The 11269-nt window shown below is 41.3% G+C and overlaps 4 protein-coding genes across 11 annotated transcripts in view; 2 read left to right on the top strand and 2 right to left on the bottom strand.

Annotated features, from left to right (window-relative positions):
* Positions 1–874: 874 nt before the first annotated feature.
* Positions 875–3169, bottom strand: timm17b (translocase of inner mitochondrial membrane 17 homolog B (yeast)). 2 transcript variants are annotated; one of them, XM_047040193.1, is made up of 6 exons: positions 2915–3169; positions 2406–2505; positions 2246–2309; positions 1983–2111; positions 1734–1874; positions 875–1650 (listed from the first exon to the last, which is right to left on the bottom strand). In XM_047040193.1, the coding sequence occupies exons 1-6, from the start codon at positions 2938–2940 to the stop codon at positions 1562–1564; spliced, it is 549 nt and encodes a 182-aa protein (XP_046896149.1). In that variant the 5' UTR covers positions 2941–3169; the 3' UTR covers positions 875–1561. The 2 variants fall into 2 exon arrangements, with proteins under 2 accessions (XP_046896149.1, XP_046896150.1); XM_047040194.1 differs by having other exon boundaries at positions 1734–1844; positions 2915–3164.
* Positions 3170–3197: 28 nt separating this feature from the next.
* Positions 3198–4849, top strand: pqbp1 (polyglutamine binding protein 1). Its single transcript, XM_047040878.1, has 6 exons — positions 3198–3462; positions 3562–3673; positions 3795–3895; positions 4043–4213; positions 4320–4377; positions 4481–4849. Exons 1-6 carry the CDS (start codon positions 3396–3398, stop codon positions 4629–4631), a joined length of 660 nt encoding a protein of 219 aa, XP_046896834.1. The 5' UTR covers positions 3198–3395; the 3' UTR covers positions 4632–4849.
* Positions 4841–9106, bottom strand: gpkow (G patch domain and KOW motifs). The gene is made up of 11 exons (XM_047040877.1): positions 8896–9106; positions 8554–8720; positions 8255–8394; positions 7609–7715; positions 6897–7101; positions 6630–6762; positions 6061–6238; positions 5747–5867; positions 5442–5511; positions 5229–5314; positions 4841–5123 (listed from the first exon to the last, which is right to left on the bottom strand). Exons 1-11 carry the CDS (start codon positions 9075–9077, stop codon positions 4995–4997), a joined length of 1518 nt encoding a protein of 505 aa, XP_046896833.1. The 5' UTR covers positions 9078–9106; the 3' UTR covers positions 4841–4994.
* Positions 9107–9908: 802 nt separating this feature from the next.
* Positions 9909–11269, top strand: part of LOC124480471 (membrane-associated guanylate kinase, WW and PDZ domain-containing protein 3) — a 28662-nt gene continuing 27301 nt past the window's right edge. For 3 of the 7 annotated variants that reach the window (XM_047039819.1, XM_047039818.1, XM_047039817.1), the window contains exon 1: positions 9909–10116. In XM_047039819.1, the coding sequence (XP_046895775.1) occupies positions 9995–10116 (122 nt within the window). In that variant the 5' untranslated portion in view covers positions 9909–9994. Of the gene's footprint in view, positions 10329–10585; positions 10852–11269 lie in introns of those variants that run through there. The other 4 variants (XM_047039822.1, XM_047039821.1, XM_047039823.1 and 1 more) reach the window with 3 other exon arrangements.

Below are 11269 nucleotides of genomic sequence, written 5' to 3'. Positions count from 1 at the left end.
TTGCACAGGCCCTTATCAGGGCTTTGCCATGCTGTGCCATGCTAACAATTACCTGTTTCGCAATTTATGCACACTGAGATCACATCACGCTGAGAAATAAACGATGGGGATATTCAAAAACAAATTAGGCCTAAACGATGAATCTTACCTTTTCGCTCCATGTTGTAGTTCAGTACCACAGTATGTCTTCACAGAAACCCACCATGAAATCCACAGATAGGTTTTGATACGTAACTAACAACAACACAGGAACGCTTCTCTCTGGTGGAAAATGTGAATTCCTACATAGGCATTTCACCATTTACGTGCGCCGTGTGCCATCCTGGCCCAATCTCGCAATTTAAATGGTCAGCAAGAATGTTTGCAAGAACGTGTATAATTTGAAAACTACACAAGGGTAGACAATGCAAAGGTTATGTTGGAAGAATAAAAAAAGATATCATATGCATCCAAAGACTCCAAGGACCTACTCGGTTCAGCCTTGAACTCAGGATTAAACTAATTGAGCCGTTTAAAGGGATGACCGTTCTGAAATCTATTAAAGGGAAGGGTGGAGTGGAAATTTAAGAGAAACTTCTGGAGAACTTGATTTAAAGATTCTACAATATCAATCCATATAACCCATGGCTTTTTATTTCGAGACTGGGGCACCACCTGCGGCTTCCGGAGCGGGTATTCCAGTACCATGGATAGCATCCCATCTATTTAACCTGCTAGGACAAAAACAAGTATAGGGGGCGCACCTAGCTTACATTTGTTAATCCGCTGAGCGCTTGAACAGTGAATTTAGAAGGAGCCTAAGCACCGAATAAAGAGTCATGCTTTAGTCGGACTTCTTTATCCGAGACGTGAAAAAAAAGGAAGTAGTTCCAAGTCATTTAGAATCTTTATTTTTGTCAATTCAAACACGCTCTGCATTACAAAAACGTTCAAATGTCATCCGTCTCGCTCGCATACGTTTCAATTTAGTGAACGGAGAGGATGTCTTAAAGTGCTTCTTTGCCATAAAGTGCCTAGATAGTGGAAAATATTAAAACGTTATAATTATTAATGAATAGCTTCGGCCATCAATATTTCCCAAACGAAAATACTTGATTTGTGCACACAATACATTGATTTATAATGTGATTAATTGGGTAGAAAAGTTGCCTAAAGGAATGTTTGAGATGCAGGTGTCCTCACTGTTGAACACATACATGAAAAAAGACAGACCTGATTTTCATTTGATTTCATACATTTCATCCGTTATATATATTTTTTCTACATTTTCAGTAGGCCTGTCTCCTTATGTATGCTGACCACATAAATTCAACAGTTATTCCACAATTCCAGCACTTCACAAAAGCAGTCCCTTTTTCCTTAATTTCACTGAGCACAATCAATTAAAACATGATGCATGTACATACACATACAGATAAATAAATAAATAAACATACATACAATAACCTATAATTCACAAAACTTCGACCCTGATACATTTTGATAAATGCTAATATAAACCATGAAAAGGACTTGGGGTCCACTTTTTCTTCCCTTGGCCTACGAGCCCTGGTATAGCAAACTATTGAAACTGGCCAGTCCCCTTGCTCCCTTGCTGCTGACTGCCATCTTTAGGGGGAAGTTGGTTGGGGTCTTCCATGAAAGGGCTTGCTGGACCAGAAACATAAGAGATACACTTAAAACGTTCTTACTGTACAGCATTTTGTGGAATGCTACGACTGTGTGCAACTTACGATTCTGAAACTGCTGTGCGGTGTATCTGGTGAGGAGGATGCCAAAGCCTTCTATCAATGCCAGGAGAATGCCCCCCATCATGGCAGAGCCCATCATGGCCAAAGGACCACCTGAGGAGATATGGCTGCAATGTAGCACCACTGAATCAGGATTAAAAACAGTTTTTGGGACTGTAAGCACGGAATGGTTTCAGATGATTAAGGATACTAGGTATGGTATATTATAACATGTTGTCCCATTTCACTCACTACGTGCAGCCAGGACTGCACCAGTCATTGCTCCACTTGTTATTGAGTTCCAGGGGTCCTCTTTCCCTCGCAGACGAACCAGCCCACAGTCAATAGTCGAAAAAAGACCACCCCAGATAGCGAAACTACCTGTAAAAGCGTAACAAGAAAAGGCAGAGAAATGGTTCTGCTGATTAGCTGAATAAAGACCCCTGTTGTTATCAACAAATAGTTGTGAGACACCCAAACTCAGTCTCATATAGTTGCCACCTCAGTCTACCTACCACCAATTTGTGGAGCACGTACTCTCACCGCATTGGCACTACCTTTCAATCTGTGACGAACACCCTGAGAAGACATTTTTTTTGCATAATTAGAATAATGTGACCTATCTATTATACTTAGGAGTGCAAACTACCATTGGCTTCTCAATGCTGAACTCACCACAGGAGCATTGCGAAACCCCTTGATTGATTGGAACACCCCGCCACCAGTGGCTCCCATGGTAAATGCTCCTCCACAATCATCAACTATCCTCCAGGGGCTTATCCATGTATAAGATAAGAAAGAATAGAAGATGTTAGACAAAGTTGTTTAATGTGAGGTAAGATGCACATAGTAACCTACACAGTTAAATTTCTAACGCTGGAGTGAAGTAAAAATACATTAACGAAAATTAAAACTTACAAACACCAATTAATGCCATATTGAACATGATATATCACAATATCGTAATTCATGAAATATAAAGAGGTTAGGCTACATGACCTCCCTATCTTTTGCTACTGTCAGTCATCCTAAATTCAAACCTCAATTTAAAGATTTTACTTTCTTCTACTGAAAATCGTAACTATCAAAGAGAACATGCCCATATAATTTCTGCCGAAATAATACATAAATAAAGCAATGTAAGAATTCTTTCAAACCAGCTAATCTGTAGAAATGCACTTTACCAAGGTTCCCGGGCATACTCCTCCATGTTTGTTTCCCTAATGCTTTTGACCCACAATGGTTCATGTCCAAGCGCGACTTAAACATGAACCGCTTGCAATTCCCCGGGACAAAGACATGTGTGGTAAATATATTTTTTATTTAGGCTTGTATTCTTAGTATAAAATATGACGTGTATAGATTACTGAAATCCATGAATAAACAATTAAAACAGAAATAAAATATTTGACTGCGCATTTCTGCTTCACATTGATCCTTTCGAACACTCCACCGACCCCAAGACTTACTGACGTAATCAAAGTGCGCTATAGTAGCTGTTTCCTGTGGTGGTTGTGTAGATCACAACGAATATATGGGCAATTGAAGTTTCAAACAAATAAGTTAAAATTCAAGTTATATATTTATCACACGCCCCAAGGCGATCAGGCACGTTGATGATTTGTATCTTTCTATGATAATTAAATTTATCTTACAAGAGACAATATGCCTCTGCCTCCAGCGTTACTCGCTCGCCTCGCCAAGAGAGGGATTCTGAAGCACTCAGACCAAGGTAAGTTGCCAGCAATACTTTAAGATACTGCAGTCTTAAAATACTTAACTCGTTTACCAACAGACTTTGTGACGTTTCTGTTGACTATATTTCCTTTAGAGGGGGATGAGGAGATCATTGCTGAGGATTATGATGACAACAATGTCGATTATGAAGCCACTAGAGTGGAGAATTTGCCTCCAAACTGGTACAAAGTTTTTGACCCTATCTGGTAAGTGGTCTCCATCCAGTCATTCGCCATCCTCACAGACGGTCCTTTGTTCCTAGTCAACAGACACCTTTGAGAGAAAAATTTTTTCACCCTCACACATGGTATATTTTGTAATCATCAGTGGTCTACCTTACTACTGGAATGTGGAGACAGACCTTGTTGCCTGGCTGTCTCCAAACGACTCCTCATCTGTGATAACCAAAGCGGCCAAGAAAATGAGGGGTGAGGATCCCTTCATACTTATCGCAAAATCGACCATGAATGTCTCACGGCTGGGTCCGGTTTTACATTGAATAGGCAACCGTTTGCACAATCCATTTCATTCCACATGAGAGGTTGAATTTTTGAACATTACATTCTATTTTTCAGCCGAGGGGGGAGATGACAGAGTGGAGAGACAGTTTGAGAAGCTAGATAGAGAGAGGGAGCGAGAGAGGGAACGAGACCGAGAGAGGGAGCGTGAGAGAGACGATGTAAGGGAAAGAGACAGACGGATGCAGAGGAGAGAAGATGTTGCCCCCTACAGCAAGAACAAACGAGGTAATCTTTTACCCAAAGCATAACACTACTCAAATTCTCATTCCAAACTGGAAATATGCTCAATGAAGTTTAACTGTATCATCACCGGTAAACATTCGTCTTTCAGGGAGGAAGGATGATGAGATGGACCCCATGGATCCAAGTTCTTATTCTGATGCTCCCAGGTCTGTTTTTGCCTCCCTTTGTAATGTTATTCTGACAATACAATTACAATGAACACCATTTGATCTGCCTTTTATTAATAGAGATGAACTTTCTTCTGTACAGAGGGAACTGGTCCACTGGGTTGCCCAAGAGGAATGAGGCCAAGACTGGTGCAGATACCACCGCAGCAGGCCCACTGTTCCAGCAGCGGCCCTACCCTAGCCCTGGAGCTGTGCTCAGAGCAAACGCAGAGCATAAGCCACCCAAAGAGTGACCACAGGTCAAAGGAAACTAGGGAATCAGATCATTGTTGCTCCCTTGTTTTTTTTTCTGTCTTAAAAAGTAATAGACTTCAATGTATAAATGCAAAATCCCTGTTTCATGCTCCTCATCGGTATATTTTGTAAATATCACTTGGTTTTTTGTATTGCCCTGTGTTATGATCTCATAAAATGTCTTCACTTAATAAATGTACCACATTTGTGACATATGCATGACATGATTTTATTACAAAAGGTACAATACAGCAAGTTACATTAGTCATTTGTAGGATTTCATCAGCATAAGATAATATACCGGGAGCCTATACAGACATGGGGAGGATGTGGGCTGGTGAAGGCTTGGGATCAGGAAGTTGTTAGTGATCCCCTTCTCCAAGGTAGTGGCAGATGGAGTCATAGTCCAGGGTGAAGACCTTCTCCTCATACCTGTCCAGCTGAACCATGGCCTTGCACCTGTCCCTGTCTCTCTGAAGGATACGGCCCACCTGACACAGAGTGGAACAGAGATGTATTAACAGCCTTTGACAACATGAACACAGATGCGTCAACCCTAACATATACAGTACATTTTCATTTCAACCTTTACTAACCTGGCCCCTTTGTTCACCTAGTACGACCATGATGGCTTCAGAGTCACGCTTTGGCACAATGGTCTCCAACATTCCCTGTTTCACATCTGTGGAAGACAGATGATAGATCTGTGAGAAGTCACGGAAGTAACTACAGAAATGGACATTCCATCCAATAACAGGATCTAGTTTGAGTTCTAAGGTAACAGCAGTGAGGGAAGCCTGGCGCCTCACCATCGAGGAGTCTCCCCTCCTCAGTACGACACACGCAGGTGTTGGGCGTCAACACATCCTCCACTCGCATCTACAAGAAAATAATTACATATTTTAAATAATACCAACGGTCTGTGAAACCAAAGCCCCAACATATAAATTACTTCATAAATAATATACATGAATTCAAGTCACAATCCAGAACTAGGTGTTGTTTCAAAGGTATCAATAGATTATGCTGATGCATTCTAGCATATCCAAAAACCCTGGTCATTAAGAAGGATAAAATATTTGAGTACTATGGTGTCAGTCAGCATTGTTAGTACCTTGGAGTTGTAGTAGCGGCCCCCCTTGAAGGTCTTGTCTACAAAGCGTACTTTCAGGTCTCTCTGAAGCCATGAGGGGGCAGCAGGGGGCCGTCGCGCTTCCTTCAGAGGTGGCTTTTCTCTGAGAAAGACCCCCAAAATGAAGGTGAATGACGGAAACCTTTTCAGCTAACAACACTTTTTCAATTCCATTACAAATCCCAAGCATACCACACCGGTGTCTTTTCTGACCAAATATACCATAAGCTCAGCTGAGGTGAGCTGCTACTTATGGCTTCAACAGCTATTTTGTTGCATGATATTGCAGTGCATACCTATTGTGACTTGATTCCTGGTGTTTTCTTTTCCTCTGATCCTTCCCTTCATCCCGGTATTTCCCCGTCTCCTCTCTGTCATCGCTCCTCCTGTCCTTCTCCGTCTGCCTCTGCTGTTCTTTTTCTTTCTCTCTCTCTTTTACCTTCTCCTTCTCTTTGTGGGCTCTGCTGATGCGACCTGTTACATATACAATATTGGGAGTTACAAAGTGCCAGCCTCAGACATTCTTGTAGTGTCTCCTAAGTAATGTATCTATTTCTTTGTAATACCACTAATATTGTAGAAAAGCAACACCTTTAATGGATCTACACACAGGCCTTTGTATAGTGAAATGATCATTGTGAATCCAATCTAGTCAGGTAACCTCTGTTTACTCATAAAAAAAGCAGTGACTGTTTGACTGTTTTGAGTAGAAATGGCCCATTTCCCACACAGAGGCTCAAATGTCATTGAGCTAAAGGAGAGACCAGCTCAACTCAGCACATCCTTCAACAACAGGCCGTTGCCCTTCCCTCTTTGGAAATGTCCAGGGAGCAGGGTTATGCTGCAGTAGCATTACAACACTTACTGAGGTCTTTGCTGTATTTTTCATATTCTTTCCGATCAACCAGCTTTAGTCCATACTGACTAATTGTGACAGTCTTGCTGCCAATAGCAAGCTTCACCACCACTCGTGCATTGTCTGGATCTACTCCTTCTATCTGAAATTGAAGTGCAGTAAGGCAGGTGTAAACCTTTTTTATGTAAAAATACAAATAAAATAATAACAATTAATTCCTAACTACATAAAAAAGCACAGATATTATACATAGACAAAGAGGCCCACACAGCTCACCTTGCCATACAAGTCTTTATGTGCTCCACTCTCTACCAACACAAAGCCTCCAGGCCCCAGTACAAGGGTCTCTTCTTTCCCCTGCTCCTCGCCTGGTTTGGGGAGCCGTCTGGGCCCACTGGGTTCCAGGTCTTTCACAGCAGAGCGGTCTGCCCCCAGACCCAGACCCTTGGGTCGCAGCTGGTTCTCTATAGGCTTCACATCTCTTAAAGGGGAGGGGACAGCATCCAATCAATACGTAGGACATGAGAGAGAGGGAGGATGTGGTGTGAGAGGATAACTATAGAACCCAACATTACTGGACTTCCAAATACAGAGCCAACAGATGGCTGAAAAATGAACGAAAGAGAGCCTATCGTAGTAACACAGCATTAATGCTACCATTTGTTTTTTATCGCACTTTTAGAGGAAAAAAAGAAAGAAAAAATGATCTCATGTTATTACTGACATTTCTGTAATCTGTATATTTTAAGGTCCTTGTAGATTTGTAAATGTGTCAAATCTACAAAACTAAAATCATATGTCACAAACATTTCTATACAACATGTATATTGATAAACCAAACGTTACTACAAAAGATACATTAATGCCAGCCATGTGTCATTATGACTCTAGTAGTCAATTACAATTTCAAAGCTGAATGAGACAGCGACAAGCTTTTTGGAATGGTGTGAGAGAGAAAGTAAGAACACAAGGGGGAGAGAGTACTCACTGTTTAAATGTCCGTCCAATGCCTTCTCCTGCCTTCCACCCCATCCCCTTCAGCATGGCTAGTCCATATGCCTCAACAGGAACACTATCATAGTCTGCCTCTGTGGACTAACATCAGCGACACATTCTCTTAGCAGAGTAAAGTCAAACATAGTATGCCTTATGAACTGCAAAACAATTCTGCCACATACAAAACAAGCCTGCTACTAGAAGTATCAATTTTTGTTTGGTCCGTGTAAGTTATCCATACAACTTGTACAAAGTCCATGTTTGTTGAAAAAACATGACAGTGATGAGAAGTCGGGTGGTGTTCTAAGAGGGAGAACAAGTTGGGACTCAGCTTTATCTGGGGCAAGGGAAAGAGAGGGCCATCTTGTACAATGGGAAAATCTGATTTCTCCAAGGACTGCACAACTTGGTTGGTTGCAGGGGGGCCACATTTAACATAATCCGATGTTAGCCCCTTACTACAGTAATGTTTTAGTCTTACTGATACATCTACAATGTGGCAAATGTTCATGTTAACATTGTAAATCCTCCATTTAACCAACCTTTAAACATGTTCAATGAAATCTGGCTGATGATATCCTATGTTGCATAAACCATGTGAGCCCAGAGCATTACTCTGTTCAACTCTTTAGACTTACAGATTCTGGTCGCAGATCCACCTTTACCCGGTCACCGTCCTCGAAGCCCTGAGGAGCTTGGTTTTGCATCAGCAGGGGGATCGTGAGGTTTGGGTCTGCCTGTGAGCCATTCTGCCACTGCTCCAACTGTCTCTGAGAATCTGAATTGTAGGTGATGTTAAACGTGGGTTCTAATCTAGCCCAAAATAAATGTTTTGTGTGCACATTGTGTGGTCTATTAAACAGGGTGGTACTCACGCTATACACACACACACATCATTAACGAGCTATATACACTGTAGAGAGCCTCACAGACACACCTTCAATAATTTCTTTGATGGCTTGAGATTCCACCGAATTCGATTCCTGGGAAACATTCGTCTGAGGTTTAGTTTCGTCTCCATCAGCCCCTCTGTCTGGCCTGCACCATCGGTTCTTCTGTATCAGGGGGATAATGAGCTCCTTTGGTTTCTTCTGAGGCTTGGTACTGTGCCGACACATAAGCAGACAGAAAACGTTTACACAACGGACTTAACTTTGCTAGCCAAACTAACGAGACTATACATTTCTTACAGACTACAGCAGATCTACTACAGTTGCATCATAAAATTGCTGCTGAAGTTAGCAAATGCTAACTTGGTTAGCCTAACTGGGTCGCATACCTGAGCAATTCTTTCCCATCAACTCCGGTTAAATAATCTCGCTCATCTTCTTTGATGGGACCTTCACGGTTGGATTTGAATTTACTAACAGTTTTGTTAAAACCAAACGATACTGCTGCCGCTTTCTTTTCTTCTTGGTCCTGGGAGATGCCGACGTTGTATTCGTCCCCGCAAGACGCCATGTTTGTTTTGCAAAAACAGCGGAGAGGAAGAGCAAGTTTTGGTTTCTGTAGTTTTCTGGAGGAGGAGAGAGCCATTTTTCCCAAACAAGAAACTCAGTTTCCCAGCGGATAGCACAATATCCACGACAATTTCGCGCTGATAACCCTTCAAAATAAATGTCACGTTTCAATCGGTTGAAACGTGGATTTAATGACGTCCAGTTTACACAGGACAAATTTCAGCGGTATTTTCAGCATATGCATTGGCCCTCCCTTTCTAAAGGCTGTTGTAAAGTAGCCCTACTAAAGTATAATGGGCAGGTCTTGCCCTAGGGTTTGGGGGACCTAAACAAAAATAGTTTATTATAATGGTAATGTATTTATTTATTAGGTTTTTTTTGGGGGGGGGGGGCGAACCAATCGCGGGGCACAAAACATATGATAGTGGACATAATCCAGCAAACTTTTGTTTTGAAATTTAGATTTTCTTTTTATTTGTCGTAGTTTATGCACGAAATGTGATTGTCTTTGGATTTTTTTTCATCCCGTGCCTTTGGATTCAGTTAAATTTGTTCAGGTGTCCTATTTGGGCAGCACTGAAACGCCCTAACCTGTTTGTAATTACATTCTAATCACAGGTCAAACTGAGTGGGGGGGTAGGCATTGTTTAGTTTTTTTATTGTGCTGTTTAAGATTATGTTTTGTTACATATATAAAAAGTCGGAAAACATAAGTCGTAGGCATTTTTTATTTATGGAAACTGTTGACTTAACGGTTTCAGCGAGGACCCCGTGCGTTTATGCAGCTAAGAAAGTTTGCCAAGATTTGGGCCATAATTCCTCGGGTGTAGGAATAGCGCACCAACACGCGGCAGGTGTTTTGAAAGAGGCAACTTCACAGGGGGCGGTTCTTTTCCCTTACGTTCACTTCCTCCTTTCATGCACCTTTCCAGACACTCATTCGCCTTATTTCTTTACAGCTTTTGTTACGAAGAACAAGGCAATAGTCTAATTATTCTAAATTCTGAAGTCTTGCACTGTCATTGTGCAGCCACCCCAAGGTATGACTATTGCACTTGCGAACCGTCTAAACACAGCATCTGCAGTTCAATGACACTGCCAGTTAAAATCAATACTGTCGCCGCGGGTGCCTCCTTTCAATGGGGTTCAGTGCCTATATTCAATCTGTTTCATTTTCTGTAAACAAAAATGATCGATTCGAGAAGATTCAAATTAAGGACAATACCGAGATGAAAACAGGTAGGCTATGAAGGTGAGCATTTGTAAAATGTGTTATCAAAAGCCTTAGCCTACTTTGTCCACATTTAGCCTATTACTTATTCCCTATACATCGTATCAGAAGTTTTAACTTATTTATCCTGCTTGTCTGCGGTCTATACCCTAAGTTTTAAAAGCTCTGAATTTGTAATGCAAACGCTGTCAGATTTGCTTTTCTTTTGCCCTACTGTTTTTTTCGCTCCCTGATCATCACGGGTCTCGTGCTTAGATATAGAGTAGAGCATCCTCGCCACTACAGTCCAAATACTCTTCTGGCGTGCACATCGTCTGAGTTTCTCTACATAAAGTAGACTATTACGCTTTGTTGTCAGTAAATTGGCTTATTTCAAATAGCAATAACTACAATACTCAGGCCATTTAAAAACGAGAGTTTAGGTTATCTCGCAGCAATTTAGAAATATTTTATTCGGGTCAATGTATATAGACGCGTTTAAACGGCTTCTCTTTGAAAGGCTGAACTGCTTGAAAAGAATGTGTGTATGTCAGCGACAAGGCAGGTCAGTATGTTTCCTATAATATTGCGACCGTGTGAATACGTGTGTGAGAGAATGTATGCTTGTGAGACAGAATGAGGGAGGGGATGATGCTGATAAAGATCCATCACTGATAAGAGTTCACCTGCAAGTTTTAGGTCATGAAGTTGGGTTTGTTATGATAGGCTAACTAATGTTTTCTTCAATGATTGTTCAGTTATTATAGATTGGTTTGTATTACTTCCCTTAAACCCATCTTAATGCAAACATCCCAAGGTTATCATTCCATGTTTAATCGTCATGTCTGTCAAACTATGGAATGGTCAAACCATTTGTCAATGACTAGTGTTTGCCTAATTCAAACTAATTCAAGACCTTATTCAGGTACTTGGCATCACACAAACTGTGCACCATGAGTGTGTTTGTGTGTTCTTAGAAACTG

Source organism: Hypomesus transpacificus, chromosome 18, assembly GCF_021917145.1.
Source record: "Hypomesus transpacificus isolate Combined female chromosome 18, fHypTra1, whole genome shotgun sequence".
Classification (NCBI taxonomy): Eukaryota; Metazoa; Chordata; class Actinopteri; order Osmeriformes; family Osmeridae; genus Hypomesus; species Hypomesus transpacificus.
The sequence above is the reverse complement of the archived record's forward strand: the minus strand, read 5'-3'. Positions and strand labels throughout refer to the sequence as shown.